This window comes from Dipteris shenzhenensis, chromosome 31, assembly GCF_047967505.1.
Source record: "Dipteris shenzhenensis isolate YYH24624 ecotype China chromosome 31, Dip_SZ_1.0, whole genome shotgun sequence".
In the NCBI taxonomy this organism is placed as follows: domain Eukaryota; kingdom Viridiplantae; phylum Streptophyta; class Polypodiopsida; order Gleicheniales; family Dipteridaceae; genus Dipteris; species Dipteris shenzhenensis.
The window spans coordinates 12,658,788-12,683,249 of NC_141626.1; the positions used below are offsets into that span (position 1 = coordinate 12,658,788).

At 39.8% G+C, this 24,462-nt stretch overlaps 1 protein-coding gene across 2 annotated transcripts; it reads right to left on the reverse strand.

Annotated features, from left to right (window-relative positions):
• Nucleotides 1-2,024: 2,024 nt before the first annotated feature.
• On the reverse strand, nucleotides 2,025-13,168 carry LOC147881044 (BSD domain-containing protein). Of its 2 annotated transcripts, XM_087369780.1 has the most exons (6): nucleotides 12,704-13,166; nucleotides 12,507-12,607; nucleotides 11,148-11,245; nucleotides 3,161-3,330; nucleotides 2,561-2,619; nucleotides 2,025-2,453 (listed from the first exon to the last, which is right to left on the reverse strand). In XM_087369780.1, the coding sequence occupies exons 1-6, from the start codon at nucleotides 13,056-13,058 to the stop codon at nucleotides 2,298-2,300; spliced, it is 939 nt and encodes a 312-aa protein (XP_087225906.1). In that variant the 5' UTR covers nucleotides 13,059-13,166; the 3' UTR covers nucleotides 2,025-2,297. The 2 variants fall into 2 exon arrangements, with proteins under 2 accessions (XP_087225906.1, XP_087225907.1); XM_087369781.1 differs by lacking the exons at nucleotides 2,025-2,453; nucleotides 2,561-2,619; nucleotides 3,161-3,330 and having other exon boundaries at nucleotides 11,144-11,245; nucleotides 12,704-13,168.
• Between the last annotated feature and the right edge of the window lie 11,294 nt (nucleotides 13,169-24,462).

Below are 24,462 nucleotides of genomic sequence, written 5' to 3' on the forward strand. Positions count from 1 at the left end.
AACACCCCATTATTTAGGCGCACTCATCTCAAGGAAACGTATGCTCTCCTCTTCACCTCCATTTTCCAAATCTCTCAGATATCTAATTGAATGGCCTCAATTTTAACAAAGTGAAAGGGTGGTAAAAAGGACAAAGAACCACCACCAAAGAAAGCAAAGGCTGAGAATTCAAAAGGCTAGGAAATCCACCCACCAATACTTGCTAGTGGCTGCTAGTAGTCATCGACTAGTTGCATGTTATGGGGCATCAAGACTCTTTTTTTTAGCTACCCTAGAAGGCTACCTTAAACAAAGAAGTGGCCATTGATTCCATCAAAAGTTACAACAAAATTGCAAAGACCTTCCAAGCAAAGGGGATGTAGGTGACCGTTAGTGAGGCCAATCCATTAAGGACAGCAAATCCCCTAATCCTTGATAGCACTCCTATCCAAACCCATCCAGCTAAAGACCCAAACACCTATTTACCCAAGGTGTTGGTACAAAAGGAGCTCAAGATAGCAAGAGGAGCAAAAGTGAAATAGGGAAGCTCATGACGTCCTAGATTCATGATCAAGTCACAAATCTAAATAGCAAAAATCAATGAGAGGATGGCCATGTTTGGGGGCCATCTCTATCTCCTCACGCCAAGGGGCAAAGAGCTGCCTATCAAGCCACCATTGCACAGCAAAAGTGTTGGACTTAAAGGTAAACTTTGTATAGCTCATTGAGCCACCCCAATAGACCAAAGTGATGGAGCTTTAGACTTTTGCAGAATTCTTTCCTCTTTGGGACGTTCGTTGTACATCTTTCCAACTAGTTTTGGCATGCTAGAGGATTCCAACCCCCCCTTTTCCATTTTTTCATTTCAGCGTCATTCTAGATCAATCGATTCACACAGCCACATGTTCTTCCATCATGTTGCAACATGGTTCACATTAGAGATGGAATCCTCATTTCTTTTCTGTATGTGCAAATCCGTTTGAGAGGTTAATTTCCCATGCACTTTATCATATCACAATTATTAATGTGAAAATTCTCTCTTTTTGTAGGCAGATGCCTTGTCACAACATGATCTTAATTGGACTGTGGACTAAAGAAGAAGCTTACCTAGTCAAGATACTATTTTCTTAGGCCACACAATCTGTTCGTTCAATGTTGTAACCATCCTGATAAGACCATTAAGTCTTCTTACCAGTATCGAATAACAACACACTGTCTAAATTTTTTCAAGACATGGGATCAAAATAACCTTTTACCCATCACACAACTAACCTCGTCTGGTTGAATCAAGCCTAGATGTCTAATTTCATAAACGATCCTCACTCTGAAATCAGCCTGCAAGGTTGAAATTTTGCAATGCGCTTACAAGTATAGTTTGAGAGGATGCTTCTCCCACCAGACACATTGTCATGAACAATTGAGAGTGTGCCTTGTCATACTCCAACTGTATGGTTTCACCAAATTACACATACATAGATCTTTCCAAGGCTATACCAATTATCTAAGCTGCATGTAGCATGACTCAGCACTGCATGATTGCAGCAATAAGAATACTCAAGTTTTGTGGTGGTCTGAAATTCGCTCTCAAAAACTGTTGAGTGTAAGATGGCCTGAGATCTCGTCGTGGTTGAGCTAAATCTTAGTTTGCCAAAATAAAAGGCAAAAAATCCATCTAGTAAAATATAAGATTTTTAATCCAGAGGTTGTAACATTAGAGTAACATTAGAGCATTAGATCTCGATCCAGAAGATATAATTTTTTGCGTCTGCACTTCTTCACGAGGCAAAATAGCACCTTTCAATGTGCTGTTTCCCTGTCAATTTCCTTCTCGCATTCCAATTGCTGTGTACACAATGGATTGGACTTCTATTGAAAGACCACTTCTAGAAGTTTATGGACTACAGTCACCATTTTAAGGACTTGCCCTTGTCCAACTCACTGTTAACAGTGTGATAATTGCACATGGAAAAGCCAAGTATTGAAAAATAATGCGGAAGGAAAGGAGAAATAAGGGATGTGCATAAAATTCGCCAAAACCTGAAAATCACCTACTAGATACTATGCCTCAATTCAAGGACCCTACAAAAAGCTAAACTTAGCTGGAAAGCTAGGAATCTTTTAAAATTCCAATATATTAGAAATCATCATAATTGACAGTCCTTAGCTTTGATATAGGTGTCTGCTCAAGAAAATTATAAAGGCCCAATACAAGCATGTCAAAATCTGCATAACCATTGTGTTATCCATTAATATCAACATCATTAAACAATGCCACATACCATACAGCAGTTTACAGATAAGGTCTTTTACAAGCCTTGTCATTCTGCCTTAGAGATATTAGCCTGAATATCCAGGTCAGAAGGAAACTCTACGAGCTCCCCGTCTGATGAACCATCGCTTGTCGCAGCTATTCTTACAGACGACACACTGGACATCTTTGTGTCGTTCTTCTCTTCAGTGTCGCTATCCAATGCCTAAAGCCGAAAGGCAACAAACATTAAAAAGCAACACAGACAGAAAACAAGAGTACAGCATTCATATATCCCTGCTTAAAACCCCTCACAACCCAAAATCAACATACCCCACTGTTTACAAGTTGATCGAAATCAGCATCAAAGCCATCATCTTCAACATCAGCATCTGCTCCCATGACAATACTGGATGGTTAGTGTCTTGGACTCAAAACTGGCAATAAGATAATTTCAAACCAGAAGCCTCGTGAGGTGCAACATCCACTGATAATTACGATACAAAGAGCCACAAGGAAATCCTAGGAGCTACAGTGCTAAAGTTGGGGGGAGTGGGACCACATATCCATCAGGGCAAGAGCTATTTCCCATCTTTATGTTCTTGATCTTCTAAATTGGGAAAACTACTCTGATCCTATAAATTATTTTACTTTCTAAAACGCCAAGTTAAGTTTCAGCACCACATAGGACATATTTCAATGAAAAAAAGATAATGAACAGCTCAACTGTATAGCTCAAACAATGAAGTATAGCAAGAGGGTACAACATAAAGAGCCACAAAAGAAAATAGGCCCTACAGCAAAATATGCAGGATGGAAAGGGACCCACAACAATCACCATAATAGCTATTTGAGACATATCCTAACAGCAAACTCTGATTACATTAGAACAAGATTGTTTGTGACAAAGTAGAAAATTGCTCTCACACATACCACTACCAAGAGCACTCAGCAGATATGCATCTAAATCCTGATCATCAATGCTGGCATTCTTTTGAGGTGCCTCTGTAGGATTTGATAATGTCCCAGATCTCTCCACAGGTTCTTCCATGACATGGTCAGGTACTCCAGTATCTCCGTGCACAATCGCCTGTGCTTCGTACCTGATGACAAAAAACATTGTGAAAAGAGTAAAGCAGCAGTCTGCTTAGTCCGAATGCAAAATGCTGTGTAAGCTGCTTTAAATAAACCACAAAAGACTCACTCTTGACGTCATGTTTTAACTTCAAAACTACGACTTAGGAGCAGGAGTATTTGAGTAAGCCACCCAAAAAAAGGGAGCAAAATGCCATTCCAGCCACCAGAAAGTGGAATTGGAAATTTCCAATGCGGGTTCACACATAATATCACCTCCACAGAGTTTGCTTCGCCATTATGTATTGAAACGAATGTGAACCAGAGTACCAGTACGACAGCAGTGTCTCATGATTTGCCTTTGCCCGGCACTACTCTTGCTCTAGTTGGTACCAAGTTGCATGTTCATCTTCAAGGGTGCCTTGTGCCTTGAATACATGGACTTTATGGTAGAACTCCTCACAGGAGCGGTCACACTTGGGACAGCCATAGAAATATCATAGAGAGCTGACTTACGATTATCAACAGAAGACGATTTCTCTTTAACATTGTGACCAAGACCTCACTACTATGTAAGCCTAGAGTTTCAGGAATTGTGATTCCTGTTGTGAAAAAGCCATTCAAGAATGGTCTTTGTTCACATTTGAGTTTTCTTGATGAGTCAAATACGGTGGGCAATGCAAATAGTGTTGGAGATATCATAGCCAAAGAGTGTGTTGATGTGATGTGTTGGTGTGTAGTACTAGGTGATCTAGTACTAGTTCATGTGTGAGTCATGTGTGAGTGCCACGTGTCATTATGGGACTTATCCCATATGCACTAGGTGCTAGTGTGTGAGTGAGTAGCCTATATCATGCTTGTACTTTTCATGATTATGAATAAGATAGCCTTTCATTATGTTTTCATTCATGTATCATTTCTTCACAACCTAACCTTTTCTCCCTCTCTCTCCACCATGTTTCTAACATGGTATGAGAGCAGGTTAACCCTGCCATAGCTGCCTTGCCACATCATCATCTTCTTAACCCTAATTCGTCTCTAGCTGCCTCCTCCTTGCTCCTACCCGAGTAGGGTTTCTGCACAGCCACCTCAGTTCTGCCTCCGTTTCCAGCCTGCCTACTACCTCCACAGCTCGCCTTCATTGCTGCCTTCATTTCGCCTCTCTTTTGCAGCTTCTTGCGCCCCTTTCTGCCTGCCTAACCTCTCCACAGCTTACCTTCATAGCCGCCTCAGATCGGGTCTCTTGGAGCAGCATCTAGGCTCTTGATAGCCACTTGGAGCTGAAGTCGGTGCAGTTTCTCCTTCTTTTCCTGCTGGTCAATACGCCTTCCAAGAGACGCCTGCACGTGTGGAAATTCAAGTCACTTTGGAGTTGCTTCATCCCCGTTTTTAGGGTTTGCAGGCTGTTGCAGCAGAAGTCGACCTTCAGTGAGCATTTATTGCAGATTGTCGTCACTTTTGGAGGCATTTTCGACGAGTTTTGGAGCTGCTCTTGCATTTTCAAGTAGTTTTGGAGTTGCTGCTGCAGAACCACCTTCACCAGAGTCATTTTCGGGGCTGCTCCTAGCCTCTAACTCATCTAGCAAATTTTGAACTATATCATTGCATTTGGCGCCCCTCCAGCTAGCTTCGTGAGGATTTCAGACCTACTTCAGCACCTTGAGCACTCATCTTGCCCACAAGTGCTCTTTTATTGGTTAATTCTTGCACTTCAGGGTATCTACTTGCTGTTATTTGATTCAGGTTCACTCAGTTCTCAATTTCGAGGAGTATTCTTGCTGCATTTCCATTAGGATTTTCATTTTGCAACCTCCAAGGTCATAGACCATCAATTGGACACGCTTATTCACGCCTTTCTCAAGCTGCTGACTCAATTCCGAGCCCTAGACAAGCTCCTTTATTGGCTGGTTATCTATTTCAGCTTGCTGCCTTTGCTATCTCAATTTGACACTATGAAGCTTCATCCTCATGGTGAAGACTCATCGACACCACTTTCAGCTAGGGATGAGCAGCATGACAAAGCACTGGCACTTATTGGTGTAAGGGTGGTCAACAAATTGCTTCATCAACTTGACCTCACTACTTCAACCAAGGAGAATCAGGACAGGCTCAAGAATATTTATGCTACATGTATTGGACTCGAGCAGGAAGCTTCATCTGCTATATTGCATGATCTATTCCTCTCTAAGGTGGTAGATGATGCTTAGCTCTATGTGGTTTTATGTTTAGTCGATGAAGGTTCTCAGCCTTGAGTTGTCCGTCTAAATTGAATGTATTTGGAGTTAATAAGAAGTACTCAACCCTGGATTTCCCCCCAAAAATGAATGTATTGTCTTTTACTTTGATTTGATGGTACTGACCACCCACTTAAGAGTAAGGGGAGGTGACGAGTGATGGTTTACCCTTGGCGGTCGCAAGTTAACTAAGAAGTCACTATCACGCGGGAGGTGTTGGATAGTTGGACTTGCTCTTTGCAGTATTGCGGTGGAGGGGGGATCGGTCTACTCTTGCGTGTTGGGTCTCACACTCTTTGCTCTAAAGGGGGGTGTTGGAGATATCATAGCCAAAGAGTGTGTTGATGTGATGTGTTGGTGTGTAGTACTAGGTGATCTAGTACTAGTTCATGTGTGGAGTCATGTATGAGTGCCACGTGTCATTATGGGACTTATCCCATATGCACTAGGTGCTAGTGTGTGAGTAAGTAGCCTATATAAGGCTTGTACTTCTCATGATTATGAATAAGATAGCCTTTCATTATGTTTTCATTCATGTATCATTTCCTCACACCTTAACCTTTTCTCCCTCTCTCTCCACCATGTTTCTAACAAATAGTCCTTCCGTCAATAAAGACAGCATTTAAAAGAGTAAAAGCAAGTCTCTTCACAATTTACCTACGAGTCTACCACTGAGAGACCAGAGGATTCACCATTGATGTAATTCCTTCAAGTACACCTCCAAATAGACCGCCTTATAGAATAAGCAAGTTACAATAATAGATTCAAAAACGAGTCCAAGAGTTTTGAGAGCATGGTTTGATCCAATCAAGTATGTCATCCTTATGTTCATGTTGCTTTTTTCATGAACAAAGATGGACTTTGGAGAACATGTGTGAGCTTTAGGGCACTAAACAAATTGATGATCAAGAATAGATACCCTATTTTATGACTTGATGGGATTCTAGATGGCCTAAGAGGGGCTAATATTCTCAATATTATACATCTTAAGAGTTGATAGCACAAGTCATGATAGCACCTCACAAGTCCCTACAAATATTATCAGCAAATCGCGTGAGTTCCCTCTAGTGACCGTCTTGCAAAAACCCCAAAATCTGAAATCTTAGGAGTAATGAGTCAAACTCACATTGACCATGACAATAAATCTTACGATTTTCATTTCTTCCCAGACAGTACCACATCACCAATATGCCCTGTCATCTAAGATAAGCCAAGTCACTGAACTCGAGATCTCACAAAAAAACAATTTCAATTGAAAAGGAAAGAGTATCTTTATTCAAAGGAAATATTTCCCATAAGAAGAAAGTTATGCCCAACCACCCCGGAGTCCTACCTCCAGTATCTCAATCTCAATCTTAGTCTCAATCACAATCTCAATCTATCGAAGATAGGTATTAAAATCAATCTCAATCTCTTTCTAGATCTTCAGTTCAAAGCAAAAATTTGGATCTCTCAAAAATCTGCCTCGAAATCCGTGCGCGAGGAGCTATGGCAAAAATATCTACGTTTCCAGAATCCCTTTCGTCTTTGGAAAACTATCTTTTTAAAGTGCGAACCTACTTTTTCCCAAAAGAGCCCCCTGCTCCAAAAATAGAGCACAGTTGCAAATTTGCATGATTGTGTGAGGCTTCAACTCAATGCACTCTGTTATTTTTTCTTTCACATTTTATGTTTACAGTTTTGGATATTTTTGTCATCAAACACTGATAGTGACAAATTTTGAAAGAGAAATATGTATCAGAAGATAACGTACTTTGGAAAAAGTATGTATGAGAGAGCGTTGTAGATCACTCAGCCGGCTATAGGTTTGATACTTTGCAGATTTTGTGATTCAGCCATCTAGTTGAAGAAATAACTGCCAGAAGATCATGGCAGAAGATCTAGAAAAAGCACTTTGGACTGCTTTTTCTGCGTGAATTTACGTGCACGATTTTCGAGTGCAGATTCGAGGCCCAAGATGGTGGATTTTGACAAAGATTGATGAAGACCAAAGTCGTAGGGAATCAAGAGACGGTTCCAAGACATCTTCTTGATCGTTTCCAAATTTCGTACCATTTGGGAGACACGGGCCTCCAAACAGGACTGATTTCCAGTGTTTTTAAAAAAAAAGAGAACATGCGAATTCGCAATTGTGCTCTATTTTTGGAGAAGGGAGGCTGTATTGGGAAAAAGCAGGTTCGCACTTCAAAAATATAGTCTTCTAAAGACGAAAGGGACTTCGAAAACACAGAGATTTTCGCCATAGCTCCTCACGCGTGGATCTCAAGGTAGATTTCTGCGAGATCCAAATTTCTACTTCTGAACTGAAGATCCAAAAAGATTGAGATACCTACCTCTGACAGAGACTGAGATTGTGATTAAGATTGTGTTCGAATTGTTTTTCTGTGTGAGAGTTCATTGACTTGGCATGTCTTATCATCGCATGCCATGTGGTAACAATCCCACCATGACATCAATTGGATTTAGTCAAGTTTACCATTGGGTTTAGTTCACCATGGTTTATGTTAACGTACTTCCAAATTAAACTACCCACCCAAGGTTAAAGTTAACCCTACCAGGTCAACCAAGCTCAAGTGTAACTCAAGGTCACCACATATTGACTGCAAGTCCATGACCCCCCTCTCTATGGTCCAAATTGAACTCAAAAGAAACAAAGCCTCCACCAACCATAACCTTTCACTCTGAAGTCAGGATTCAAGGAGCTTTTCATATACCAATTTTAAGGCTTCGAAGTACAGCTTTGACAGCATTCACACAATGAAAATTGCAAATACAAAAAGGTGATTTTAATAAACATTTTGTGCAACAATGAGTGTATTTTTAAGTACAATCCAATCAGAAGTTAACAATATACCTGAACTAAGTGGTCCTTGCAAATAATTGATATTTTAGAAGATCGTCCATACTGTCGACAGATATGCAATTGAAAGGCTTTATGGCACATAGGGTGGCATACACAAATCAGAAAAAGACACTTTCTTTCAAAAATTGACCAAGCAGCATCATCAACATAGAGAACAAAAGTCACAGCAGGTTTTCATGATCAAGGTGAGGTACCTATATCATACAAAGTTGTGTCAACAAAGGAAGCTTTTGGCAAGCACTCTTCAAAGAGAAGTAGTTAAGACTTCTACAATCTTTCGAAGGTTGATCCTACTTGTCCCCGTTGCCATGCTGATGTGGAGACTATATAGCATTGTCTATAGGATTGCAGACAAGCAAGGGTTATACAGAAGAAGGTTGCCAGGATTTTCAGTTTTTTTGCTCCTTCCCCCTTCTTCGTGACTTGGCTCAATTGCTCGGCTTTCCCTTTCAGGGTCTCAGGTCTTCTTTGAGAGACATAACCATCATGGGCTATGTGAGCCATGTTCTTTGGATGACGTTCCTACCTCACCCTTCAGGGCTGTGCATGCCTCAGTGGACTCTTCTTGGGAGATATTAGCCAGCATTTCAGCGTGGCATAGTTGGAGACCCAGGTGCATAGAGGCTTTGGATGGATCCCAGGTTCACCCCTCTCACACTATGGCCAGTATATGAACAGACACTATACATTACATGCACTAGTGGCCATCTAGACAAGCATGCAGGGATCCTCTCGGGCAGCTCCTACTAGGAGGGGCTCTCCCTGCTTCTCTAAGTCTTCCACAAGGTTGAGGTGGCATTTTCAGCCTCAACCTTGGTTATTTTTTACCTCTTCTTGAGGAGTCTTTTCATGCACGGCATGATGTATTACCGCCTTGAGCTTGCTCTTGCGGGTTTTAATGGAAGTCTATTTTTTGATCCCCGCAAAAGAAAGTACAAGGTTTAAAAAAAGAAGGCATCAAATTTGACAAATGTGGCAAATACAATTTAAAAAGGTGGCAATAGATAAAGCCAGAATCAGCATGAAAAGTTTTGACTGGCGAAAAGAAAGCATCTACCAATATTTAACTGTAGTTTACACCAACAAGAAAACAAGTTGTAAACCAAGACACTACACTTTTAAGGGGGAGCAAAAAAGCAATTTAGAAGACAAAATAAAGGTTTAGTTTTACTTCAAGTTTCCTTTGCAAGATATAACATTCAATCTTTCCAAAAGAGCGTTTCAGCCAACTACAAAGCGAACGCAAGGTTTGGCAGTGAAGACAAATGTTAAAGACATCTCAATGTTCCAGGTTTATAGCAGATGTGCAATTTTCAAGGGTAGAGATCATGAAGGTTTATCAGCCGACATCAACTGGTGATCCCTGCAAAAGATTTCTCAACACGTTTTGATTTATCTCATCAGCTTCTGTGTAGCAAAACTTCAGGCTAAGAAGAAACCACTCCAAGACAATTCGTCAAGATTTGGTTTGAACAGGTAAGAATGAAAAAGAGCAATTGCAGGTTTACCAAATGGGTAAAAGGTCAATGACCAGCATACAGAGTTTCCAACATTCTGATGGACAGTTGACCGACTGGCCCAATGATGAGGATCCCCCCCTTCCTCCTTTGTTGGCTCTCATACATACAGACAATCATATGTGTACTCTCCCACAGAGATAGCGCAGTGTATTTCTCTATTGATATTCTCATCTGAGACATCAGCCTTAGGTGTGGATGCCCGCCTTAGTGGCCCCACTCCTTAGCTTTTATTGGCTCTGGTTTTTATTCAATCTCATAGATGAAGACGTTAATGAACTTTCTTTCTACATAGGCAGCCCTCCACCATTCTTAACTCTACTCCACAAACTCTCTCAGTACTCCAAAGTCTACTCCAGACTCCTTCTATACTCTAGCAAATTCTGCAAGCTCCTACCCTTTGTAACAAACAACCATACTTAACCGGGATCAGGCTTTGGTGGAGGAATCATCCGTTCTTGGTACAGTAGGATAGTTTTCTTCTATTGGAGGACAAGTTTATTGTATCCTATCAGCAAGCAAGATTCACCTATGGACTGGAGTTCCCCATGTCATGCATATTTTCCCCTTTATTGGCGCTATTTATTTATTTGATTTAAGCAATGCACTATTAGCATTTCCCCGTTTGCTCCAGCCTTGCCGTCAGCTCCCTTGCAAGCTACCTCTAATCCCCCTCACTGATACCCATTTTGTATTGCACTTGATTAAATTAATTTCGTCTCAGTTCTACTACAATGAAACTCGATTATTAACTGTTAACTGTTCTAAAAGTTTTAATTAATCATTAATGAAAACGTTTGCTTTTTAATATATTCCTGATGTTATTTTCTCTGAGCACGCTATCTCACTCTCCCGAAACTGCCTTCTAAGGCTGGTGGGGTTAAGAATTTAGAATGAGCAGGCTAAAATTTGCCTTTTAGTTGGCTGGATAAATTACTAAGAATCGTTCCTTATTACAAATGCAAGGTGCAAATGGAAAAATTAGCTGATACGCACTAATTCAGAGGACTTGCTCAATCTTCAAGTAGATACTGGCATCATAGATTGGGCACAACAAATTGAAGTGACAATGGAATTTCATCAATAACAAAATGTAAACTATCATGTGCAACTTCAAGAACCTCAAAAAAACAGTGTAGAGGGAGAGGGAGGTACAGAATAGAGCCACCATTGCAGTCAACTTGCACCATCAATATCAGAAACTAAACTACAAGCCAAGTCTAGATACTCACGGTGACACATGGCTTCTTACAAGTGTGAAGTAGATCTTCCAAAATCGACTCTCCTTCATCTGCCTTGGACATAAAAGATACCGAAATTGTGATATTTCCTGTCAAACAATCAACACCCTTGAATGTGAGCATCTAATATCCAGCTTTGTGAAAGCTAATACATTCCCCTACCTGAGCTATTATCAAATGTTCACAAAACATTTTCTTTTCCATGCACATAGTACAGAAGAACAGACAAAATGATGACATGCAAACGACAAATTGATGCTCACAAACTACAAACAATAGCAGTAATAACATGACATCATATTACCTTGCTATACCAATTAAATCCAAAATTGTGTGCAAGAATTGAGACATTGGTGAATACACAAAAACGAATTGCATGCTCACAAACTACCAACATAGTACTAGCCCTGCTATTACAATTATTACAATAGAAAAACAATCTGGAACCTCTCACTTTTGGGGTAGAACCAATCAGTAGTCTGTGTGATGATTTGGACCAGATATGATTCTATGTACCACCACAGATTTGGGAGGGACATGACAAACAGCCCTTCCACATCTGTAGAGGCTTGCTGGGAGGGCTCATTCGTGCATAAACCGTGAGCAACAGTAAAGACATATTCTCTCTTAATCTAGCCCTTAAGGCATTTGCTTTGCGGTAATCTTTGCAAAAATATGCTTTTCTTCAGGCGAACATTATTTTGTGCTGCACTTTTCTTTGTTGGATGGTCTGTAAATCAACAAGCCATTACTAGACTAACTTCAGCTGCTTCTAGGCTAGCATGTCAAGATTAGACATCAGAAAGTAGAAGCATGGACAAGTATCAGGCTTGATTGGTTGTGAAGGTATACTTGTAGATGGAAGGACTAAATTTGAAAGAGAACATGCAATTTCGAGGATCAAAGGGGTGAATATACCCTTGGGGTTGGTCTTTCTGGGAGTAGCACTAAGCTAATCACACCAATAAGGCGGAGTGCATGGCAATAAGCAATGCAGCAAGGGAGCCACTTGGTTAAGCGTCTTGCCAACCAATTTGGAAGTGAAAGACGATGGCATATGCCGTACTCTTCCGATTTTGCCAGTTACAGCTTTTGCTTTCTTCTCCTCCTCAATACATGCTGTTTTCTGGAGCCCACCTCTCGAGCCTTGTCTTGCCTACAGGTGGTAGTAATAAGCAGAAGGAGGCCTTAGGAACAGTCTGAGCTAGCTGGTCACACTTCAAGAGATCATACTTTGATGCTCTGCCCCAGCTTACAGAAAAAGGTCACAATCCCCCAAAAAAAATTTTTGACGAAATTCCAAAACTGAGAAACAATCCTGGCCAATATTTGAGGAGGAAGGCAACTCACTGGCACAGTCTTGAGCACAAGCAAAGCGTGTTGTTCCTGCCATTCTGTCAGATCTTGCCTGGTATTCGAAGTTCCGATGTTTAGATCGTCCGTCGTACCAGCTGACGCAGTCCAAGAAACAATGCATTAGCACCACAGCAATTTTTGCCAAACAGAGAACTTTTGGCGATGAGAAAGGCTCAGGGGACACCACTCACAGTCCGGGTCTTCAGAAGGGAAATCCTGAAACGTATTGATGGTAAGGCCGTTCACAAACTCGCGGAGCTCATGGGAAACTCCGTACTGTGCAAGCTCCTCTTCGGAGACAGACGTGGAGTTAAATGGACCTGGACCGATTCCGGCACCGACGGACGCAATGGAGGGGCTGATCTCGACAGCAAGGGCCTTCAATTGATCGGCCTTTTTGGAGGCTTCGAATGCGATTTCCTTGGATCGTTTGGCAGTTTCGAGGGCGAGTTCCTGCGAGAATTTGGCAGCTTCGATGGCGAGGTCTTGGGATCGTTTGGCAGCTTCGCTGGCGAACGATCTTGCACGCTGGAAAAGGACTTCCATGGAGCTCTGATGAGGGCGATGGCTATGGCGATGGCGAGGACTCAGGAGCTTACGAAGTAGTCAATCCATGACAATGAGGATCTAGCAAGAAGAAGACGTACAGGGGAATGGCCTCCGGGAAGACATTCTCCCGAAGAACGTTCCCCACCGGAGGACATTCCCCGGAGGCAACTTTTCCGACCAGGGCAGTGTCCTCCCCCTCCCACTCACCAGATCCCGGATCCCGGACACCACCATGTCCCCCGTCGGCCCGTTCGCCCTCGCCCCACATGGATGGTCATGGGAACGCCACGTGTACTCGATGAATTGTCCAATCCCATGGTCCACGTGTAGTGCCTCTTTTGGATCCTGGGATCTAAAATGGGTTGTTCCCTCTTTTTCACACACTGCATTCCCTTTTTTCCACATTCCGACTTCTCTTTTCCGATTCCGCATTCGGCCTTCGTATTCTGCATTCCCTCTTTTGTGCATTCTACATTCGCTTTTTTTTTCCAACTCCCTCTTCTCCTCTTTTTCACTTCCTCATTCTCATGTTAACTAATTTCAACCTTTTCATGTAATTAGATTGTTAAGTCAACACATATTGATTCCAGTTTTTCCTTTTTGGTTTTATTTGTGTCCGATTAATGTCATAGCTATGTCTTTTGTAATTTTTAGTTTTGTTTGATACTCTGAAAGAGTAAGGACCCTCATCCAAGGTGGCATCCTACGTGTCCCTTGACATGTCACTTGACGCCTGTTGCAGTTGCTGGGAGTTACTAGTAGTTGTGATTTCATGTTAATAAAAGGAAGAAGCATGCTCCTTTCAGAGCAAAAGCAGTTTCTCTCTATTCTTGCCTTTGCAGCATTTCACATCAGTTTTGGTGGAGATGCCATGCCATTTCCGAGTTCACCCGCTTGTCATTTCCACCCACAAGAGCAGCACATGGAGGAACCTCACCAACCACAACCACACGACCCTGTGTTCCATCTTATGTCCCAATTTCCCAGACAAGTCAAGCCCTCATGTCTCTCCTTGCTTCATATCACACCTCTTCCTCAAATCCCACATCCAGAGACAATAAGGTATGGCCCAAATCGTTCCACAGATTGCCAACTAAAGATGTCCTCCTATGGATCTCGATCACTTTGAGAACATCGCCGATTATGACTCCTGGTTGGATGAAAGGAAAGCTCTGGAGTTGCGCATAATTCTCAAAGCGACATGGTTCATCCAACAGCATGAGTCGATCAAGCATCATTGGCCAAGCCTTAGAAATCAACTTCTACAAAATTTTGCTCACGCAAATGTGACTCAGACTGCTTTGCAGTAGTTACAAGACCGGCATCAGAAGGATCATGAACCCATCGCTCAATTTGTGGTGAAGTTAAAATCAACTTTTATTGTGCACAGACTCAACTATGTCGGAGGATATGAAACTTTTTTTCCTGTGGCCACAGCTTTGACATGATTTTTCTCAATGTACTCGAGATCAGGGTCCAAAAACATTTTTTGAGGCTATTCAGATTGCGCAGATGATTGAGTCTTATATTACAGGCGACATGTTCAAAGGTACAAAGTCTAATCCTTCGAATGATTCTAAACCAAACTATGACACAGTTGTTCCCATGGAAAATGATGTTCAACAATCTCAAACCAATGCTAAATCATCGTTTCGCAAGCGCTTACCGGTTGGGAGGCTTGGATGTTTCAATTGCAATAGATACAGGCATGTTGCCAAATACTATCGCTCTGCAAAGAATAGTGCTCTTGCTGTCCAAAATGCTCAAGTAGATGATGCTACATCATTGGCATAACTCTCGGGAAACGTTTAGGTGGTTGGTTGACTAAGGCCAGCCAATCGCATGTCCAAGCCTCAATTGTCCATCAACGGAAAGTCTATGTCATTTATGTCGATCATGGAGCTTCTTGTTTCAACATTCTGATGGACAATGGAAGTTCTCTCTCCTCCATCAGTCCTGAGTTGCAAAAGACAATGTCTTTTTCTATTGCAAAGGTCTTGAGGTCCAAGTGCTTTTTGGGGATCGTCAGACTCTATACAAGTTTGATACTGTTGTTCACGCTCAGTTTAGTTTGCAAGATTTATCTTTGTCTCATCATGTATACCTTTTGCAGAAACAGTTGTTTCCTTTGACTTTGGGATGTGATCGGCTCACTGTGAATGGAGTCGTTCTTGATTTTAAAAAGCATTGTCTAACCATTCAAGATCGCACTATCTCTTTGTTAAATGGGCCTCTTTCTCTTCCATTTCCTATTCACAGTCGTTTCAAGCAGTACCTATCATCACACAAGCTCAACAAATCCATCGACTCCTTTCCACATACCCAGCCATCATACCCAACCCTGATCAATCGTCCCACACTTCAACATCTATTTGCCATAACATTAGAACAAATAACACACATCCAATAAAGATGGCAATGCGTCGTTGATCTCCAAAGCAGATTGAATGCATCAACAGGGCAGTCACGAAAATGCTCTAGAAAAAAGTGATGCGACCCTCTTCAAGCCCATGGGCTGCTAAACCACATCTCACTAAGAAAGCAAATGGTGAATTGAGATTTTGCATTGACTACAGGCCACTAAATGAGCATACTGTCTGATGTGTATCCTCCACCTCACTTGGATGATCTGCTTGATCAACTTGGTTCTTCTAGATACTTCACTTCTCTTGATCTTGCTGCGGGTTACTAGCAAATTCCCATAAATCATAAAGATGCAGAGAAGACAGCATTTCGCACACCTATGGGCTTTTATCAATTTGAGGTCATGCATTTTGGTCTTTCGGATGCTCCCAGTACATTTCAGAGGTTGATCAATTCCATTTTTCATGATCTAATTCAACAAAAAGTCCTTGTGGTATACCTTGATGATATTCTTTTCCATACTGCAACATGGGAACAACATCTCCAAGTTCTTGAAAAAGTTCTAAGACAATTACAATAGTTCAATTTAAAACTTCAAGTCAAGAAATGTAAGTGGGCGTGCACAACAGTCAAGTTCCTTGGTTTCATAGTATTTTCTGCAGGTATTCAGATGGATCCCTCTAAAGTTCAAGGAGTTCTTCAGTATCATGAACCTACAAACTTGAAACAACTACAACGGTTCTTGGGTATTCTCAATTTCGGCACTCGGTTTCTAAAGCAATATGCCAACATCACTTATCCATTGCGTCAACTGCTCAAGAAAAAGATGAGATTTTGTTGCACTCCTGAATGTCAACAAGTAGCATACAACAAATTGAAACTGTTGGTATCTACATCAGCTACACTAAAGTATCGGGATTTCAAGAAGCCCTTCATCCTAAGAACCGATGCATCCAACGAAGGCCTGGGTGCAGTCCTTCAAGAAGACCAAGGTGAACTCTGCCCTATTAGTTTTATCATCCGTGCACTAACTGCTCTAGAATTGAATTACTCAACCACTGAAAAGGAATTTTTGGCTATTGTCTGAGCATTTGCAAAACTCCATCCATATTTACATGGCACTGATGTCACAATACAAACAAATCATCGTCCTTTGATTCCTTTAATGAAGAAAAGGCATCCCCTAGGTCGCTTAATGCGGTGGATTTTGGCTCTCCAGAATTATTGTTTTCGCATGACATACACACCAGGGAAAGAAAATGGGATTGCCGATGCTCTATCTGGAGGCCATGAGATTCAACACGTTCAAAATGTTCAACCACTAGACCTAACTCTCCATGTGAATTCCATCCCAAATCCTTCACCCAACTTACATATTCCAGTTCAACCCATTGATTTTACAACATTTCCATCTATCCAACAAGCAGATCTTGTTGTTAATAAAATTATCAGCAATCTTCGTAGTCCTGACCTTCGTCCCGACCACAAAAAATTTCAAATTCGAGACCATCTTCTTTTTTATGTCTCAGCTAACCATGAACCTCGTCTCTATATCCCTCAGTCTCTTCACGTACATTTTACTGAATATTTCCATTCACATACACTTTTTGGTCATTTAGGAGTTCATAATATTTTAGCCACCATCCAAACAAAATACTACTAGCCTCATATGTAAACATATATAGCTGGCTATCTTCGAGCTTGCCCTCCCTGTCAAGCCACCAAACCACCATCTTCGCAACCCCCCCGGCCTTACAAAGCATTTGTGTTTGTGAACCATTTGAACTCATGGCCTGGGACATCATCGGACCCTTTCCACAGTCAATCACAGTCAACAAATATATCATTGTTCTCACTAAGTATTTAACTCATTGGTGTGAAGCTACAGCCGTACCAAAGATCTTTGCAAATACAGTTGCTAAATTCCTGATCGACAATGTGGTTTCACGTCATGGTTGTCCTACTAAAGGATTATGCACAGTTTCGGACATCCATTGCCGTCCGTGAGATAGTTGTGATTTCATGTGACACACGTAGCAGTTGCTAGCAGTTACTGGTAGTTGTGATTTACTGGTAGCAGAAGCGGTTTCTCTCTATTCTTGCCTTTGCAGCATTTCACAATACATTGTTTTGCTCTTATGTTTTTTATAAGGATTCACAAGATATCGCGATTGGACTAAGGTTGAAATGGACTATGCATGATAAAACAACACATACACTCTTTTTTAGAGGTTGGAGAGGGGGGGGGGGGCGCAATTGATTGGATGGCAGCTTCATGCCCCCCAACTAAGTCTTTGATCCTCCTTGTTCCCAATCATCTTTTAAAATCAAGATTTAGTCATATTTTGTAAATTGTCACGTGCAACATTCTTAGGGTACCTGTGGGCTGAGCGATGACACAAGTGAGGGCTTAATAGGCAATGACAGTGGAGATCCATAGGACAAGGATAAGAGAGGCAATGATGATGGACATCCAAAGGATGAGATGATTAGTACATCTATTAGCTTACTACATCTATGATCTTATACATGGCCATCTTTTGGGCATTTTTCCATCTTGTACTACGTTATCTTTTGGTCATTTTTTTACTACACCGTTTTGGCCATTTTTGTACTAGATGAATTCGCCATATTTTGGCCATTTTTGTGCTACATGATTCACCATTGTGTAGGTCTTTCTTGGCATATATGCATTCATTTTTATAATACCCTCTTTAGAAGGGAACTATGATGTCATAGTTTTTAATTATAGTGGGGTAGAATGGGGCTAAAACAAAGCCCTATTTTGCTCCACAATATATATGTATGTATGTGTGTGTGTGTGTGTGTGTGTACACACACACACACACACATATACATACATACATATATATATATAACAATTCTCATACTGATATTATAGTAGTTGTAGCTCTCCAACATGCATACTCGTGGACATATCGATGAGCATACCGACGTGTTCATTCTGACTGACATACTGACTTAGCTAACGACGTTTTTGTTTGGAAAAAATTTATTCTAATGTATTTTATGTTTGTATGTGTGTTGAAAAGTGCGCAACTCCTTATAGTGAGTGCACATTAAAGTCTACATCACACCAAATCAATCACAACAAAAAGCCATTGGTGCACAAGCAACTAGTACCAAAATCAAGTCCCAATTAATACTACCACAAATCATGCCACCTCCATGATAGATAGTGTAGAATCTGCTAGAGAGTAGCTAATACATAGTAGCCACCATGCTTCAGCCATGAGATAGTCTACCAATAGTTCATACACAGTCTGCTAAGGCTCTGATATCATTGTAGAGTCCCATGATAAGAATTGAGGTCAAGAAAGGGTGCACTATTTACGTGTCCCAATCCCTCACACCCTAAGGCCCCCTCAATTCGCCAAAAGGTCAGTGGTTTCCACTTGATATATATTGAAGATTCACATGAGTACCCATTTGCATATGGAACTACGAAAACCTCCCAAATTACACGTGTTATCTAGCACAATGGGCCTCTCAATTCTTTGCGACATTTCCACCACACTCACACCACAAAAGGGTTGGACCATATTCCAATAATTATGAGGAAGGAACCGCACTATATGGAAGATATGGATACAAATTGTGCCACATTTTTTGACAAAAGTCCAACCCATGTTGTGAGAACCTACCATAATGATAAGATAGTGACATCAAAGATGAGATTCTCAACATTTGGCGTGCACCCAGCATCAAGGGCAAGAAATGTATAAGGAGAAGTAGTCCATTATAAAGAGGTTTGGTATTTTTGCTATTGTTGTTGTTTTGAATTCCAAAACTAGGTCGGAAACCTAGGGTATTCACCACGTAAACCCACATATAACATGTGCATACAAGGAATATGTGAAAAAGTCCCTACCTTCATACTTTTAAAACCTATATATATCCCTTATGTAAAATTTGAGATGACAAAACTACCCCTTCTGTATGGAAATTTTCACTTCTCAAATATAAACAACCCTTATGTATGTATAATCTCTATAACTTCCCAAAGAGATAAAACCCCCTTTTTGGCCCTCCAAGGGTCCTATGGGATGGTAGTGTTTTTGTTGGCTAATGAGAGCCATTGTTTAGGTTTTTAGTTCAATTGGTCAAAGTGACCATGCTTAATCTTGGTTTTAGTGTGGTTTAGGTGTAGTTAGTTTTTTAATAAGTGGGTTAGGGCAGTTTAAGGTTTCATATTTTGTTAGCTTGTGAGGGTTGTACGTGCATTTTTGTCTTACTTATTCGTGGTGGCTCGTTCCTTCCTCTGCTTCCTGTCTGCACTGGCAACTCCCTTCCCTTGCTCCATCGATGTTCCTATCGATGGTGCCTCTCTCCTTCACCTTCCTGATGCATGTGGTCTTCTCCCTTGCTGGATTAGTATGCATGGCATTCTCTCCTATCATCACGGTGCTTTTCTCATCCTTCAAATGCTTGCTTGCTATCCCTGTGGCTCTTTCTCATGTGGCATGTTGTTCTTGCGACGTGTTGTTCTTGCTGCATGCCTCAGAGGCTTGTGGCCTTGTTCTTCTTGGCTAAATTAACTTCCAACAGTGAGAGTGTCAATTTTATCTCTTTTAGATACATAAAAGAAATTGAGAGTGTAGAACTTGAAATTTATTTTTTTTGAGAATACACATTGTATAACATAATGAATGCATACTATCAAATTGTATGTTATTCTAAATTCAAGCGCAACACTAATTAATACATCATCCAAATCACAATATTCGTTAAGCACTTACATTGTTTTTACCTTACAGGAATTGCGAACGTAGTAGTTATTGGTTAACATGAATTTCAGATACGAATTGTGAGATAAGTAACTTATTTGGTTTAGGTATATGATACTGAAACTTTTATGTGATCATTTAGTTGAAATTGAGATTTTCTTTGCAATAAAACAATGAAATTGAGATTTTTTTTGAAAGTATGTTAGTTGCAAGAAGTTTGAAAATAGAGCATGCTATCAATGAGCAATCTTCATAAGCAAACTGAAATGGCTGATCTGTTTGGTAAACTTCAGTATTAATCTATTTGGAATATGTTTGCTACTGAGAAATTTTGAATATTTGTATGCATAGATAAAGAAATTGAAATTAGAACTGATTTGAAGCAGTTTTGCATTCTGTATTTACAGAAAACACATTAAACAGAAACATACAACCCTTCAATTTGTTTTTTGTAGACAGTCTGCATTGAATGAGAGTGTTGCATGAATAATTAATCTAAGACTTTTGATTGACAATAGCAAACAGTAGAGCATTGCAAACATTTATATTAATCATGTAACAGAGTTTGAAAGTGTTCTATGCATATTAATACTAATTGACAGAAAGATATAAAAGTGTTATGTTTGTCTGTAATTTCTTATGAACAAAGGTTTCTATTATTTCAGAATCAAAGAGAAATAATGTTGTCACTCGAGAGACCTCCTCTTTAAACAATCATGTCGCAAGTACATCGTTAATCAATGGTGTTGCCTCTCTGCTAGCTTCCTCCCCTCCCATACCCCAAAACAAGAGTCTAATAAAAAGAGCTTTGTTTGAGTCACCCAACTCTGTAGAGAAGAAGCCAAAGGTTGTCATTGTGAAAGAGGATCCATCTCACCCTTCTATTGATTTGTGCCATTTCCTACGTTGTATGAAGTAGAGAATTGGGTTGAGGAGGAATACAATGGTCCTACTGTAGATATTGTCCTAGTTCCAGACATTGACTTGATAGTAAAGAATGCCATTTTTTATGGAAAGGTCCTTAACAAATATGGCACATTCATGCTAGCAAATGTGAACTATCCCAAGTGCTTAAAAGTGGACCTTGTAGATAGAAAGGGCATAGGGTGTACAACCTTACACATAGAGGAGCTTTATTATACTAATTTCATTAGATTTCTCAATATTGGAGATTGCATTCAAGTGACCAACTTCTCTGTTTGCACAAAAAATCCTAGAAATGATGGTGGTACTACAGACTATAGCATAGCCTTCGATCCTTCAACCCATATGAAATGTATTCCTCCATTCAGTGTTGTTTTCAAAGTGTATCCAGAACAAACCAGTTCCCTTAGCAACATTAGCTATCACAGTCATCAAGCTTGGTGCATCCTATTTGCAACGCAAAGAGATTATTGTGAGCGATAAAAGATCCTAATGATCTCATAACAGTAAGCTACTTGTCCTTTGAATTTTTCCATTAAATCATCTATTCAATACACCTTCGCAAATGTAAGTAATTCTATTTGACTTCTCTCATCATTCTTCCATCTCACATTTTGGACTAATAGGCGTGCTGACTACATCAAAGTAGCAAAGAGATTTAAAGTATTCGATGAAGCTCAATTCGTTCTTCACAACGTGGGTTGCAAGAAGAACACGCAACCCATTGTGCTGAGCATACTGAACATCACTATTATTGCACCAATAAAAGACCCAAACCTCACAATCTTCCTCCAAAGGGTATTTACAACACATATTCAACATATTGACTATGGGAACGAGGTCAAAGATTTATGTTATATATTCCAAATTGACATCTTTAGTATCATTCTTTCTGGAATATTTCTTGTTGACAATTTTACTTGGCATACAGGTTCTTGGCACACTTTCAGTTACAGGTGTGAATGTTGCTTTGTATGAGCAAGCATGTTCTCTTTGCAAAGAAAATAAGTTATAAAGAGAATGGGAAAAAGTGTTTTGCTTAGCATGCAACAAGATAACTTCCCTTCTTAAAATCCTAAAAATCAAAGCTGTCTTTAGAAGTAGAGAAGGAGCATCAATTGAGGTTATCCTGAACGACAACATTGTGGACAAGGTTTTGCAATTGCCCTGTCCTTTTGTAGACCTCCTCCAAGAGAATCCTCACTTGTTGAAGTCTTATCTCTTCAACAAAAAGGTTGAAGGTCGTTTCTTGATCAACGTGTTTGGTGTGGTCACTACATATAATGCACCCAAAGTGGAGGAGGTGCAAGCCACAGTGTAATGATAAATTTGGTAGCTCCACTTTCCATTGTGTTTAAACTTTTTATGCAATGAACTCCTCCTATTATTTATCCAAATTTCTCTGATTGTTTTTTTATTCGAAATGAGCAAACTTTGAAATGCTTTAATAATTGGATCTTGATTAGCTTCACATGAATATGTGTTTGTACATGAAAGCTCTTCTCTTTGATACAAAATTGTCACAATGTGACGTTTTCATGTTATTAATCACTTTGTGTTTGTTCCACATAAGTTATTCTCTTGTATCTCTTCTTATAACTAGGTAACTTCTTCACTTAATAAGCATAAAATGAGTAATAAGAAGTCATTGAGTGACATGCACATTGATGATCAATTTGTCTCTGAATTTCCCAACAATAAGTCCATATTAGTTTGTATATCTTATTTGTCAAACTTTCACATTTCCATACAAGCTCTTAAACAACATGTTTTTACTACCCTTTCAAACATGTTCAAATCTAATAGTGAAATTATGAAAGCATGGAACAATGCATCCTTTGACTCAGCAAAATTAGCAAACATTTATCCTCAAATCACAAATGCAAAAACATATCTTCTTGAAATTCAAAGAGAATATTTTCTCTTCTCTCCCTTAGACATTTTATTACTATCTACTTTGATAGAGAGTTTTGCATTTAACATAGAAATGTTTCACAACATCAATGATATAGCTTACCAATGTTTTGAGAATAATAATATGAAGGGTAAAAAAATTATAATGCAAATTGCAATACAACATCCACACTTGAATGCATTTCCATGCACAATAAGGAATATCTTTGATAGAAGAAAAATATGGACTACTGAAATGGATGAAAGCTTTAAAAAAAATTTATGAAACAAAGAGAAGAAGCCAATCAAAGAAATGATGAGTACAATGAAAAATATTTACCCAACAAAAAATATATCTTATACTTCCATGAGAAGAAAAAGTTTCACTATTCAATAAGAAATTAACCAAAAATCAAGACAAAGAAACTACTGCAGTTCAAGAACACCTGAACCACACAAGTGTTGAACAACCTTCTCTATTGCAACGAAAAAGGAAAAGAGGGCATTCAATCATCATTGACCAAAATTTGAATGAGGAAACTTACATCTCCATGTTTCGCGTATGTTCGAAACATGTCAATAAATATTTAAAACAAATAAAGGACACACCAATAAATGATTGTTTCTCTGTGAAAGAATGGTTTTTAAGAAGCAAAGCTTTTAACTTTCCAAAACAAAATTTGATTGAATTACTTGCAAAAGAGGTAATGAAGTTACAATGTTCAAGAAAAAAGAATATAGAAGTTGCCATGATTGCAACAATTCAATAAAGCATAATGCAATTCCTAAGTACTTCGTCCCTAAGCAAATCTCTTTAAATAAACCCTTGGCTCCTGTCATTCAACTAAATGAAATAGAGGAACGGCTTGTAGCCCCAAGAATCGCACAAATTAGAGAATTGGGTTTCAATGGGCAACTAGTTGTCAATGGAAGTGTTGTGAATGTGGTGGCTAATACCAACCAAATCCAACATGTTTTGCTACACTTCTTGGAGCATGCAACTTCAATAGCAATTGGAATCAAGAAGAGACTATAATACAAATCCACCTATGCATTAGGGAATGTTCGACCCAAAACTCTAATGAGAGGACTTCATGAGCTAATAAATAAACCATTATATGTAGTAAACAATGCTACTATCAACCATGATTGGTATAAATATGTGATATCCATGCAAGAAATACACTCCAACATAGACTCCACACAAAGAGTGAATAGTGTTGATGACAACATTGATTGCAACGATATTGACACTGATACATTGATTCATAACATTTTAAGTGCGGAAGAAATAATTGACTATGAAACCAAGTTCACTTATGTTGCTCCGAGAGAGGATCAAAAGCCCTTCGGCCTTTTTCAAGATGAATATAGTGAGGAGCTAAATTTTCCAATGCTCTTCTTCGGCTCACCTAGACGTGTTAACAATGAAAAGTTAACATATTTGGACATTGTGAAATGAAAAATTATGC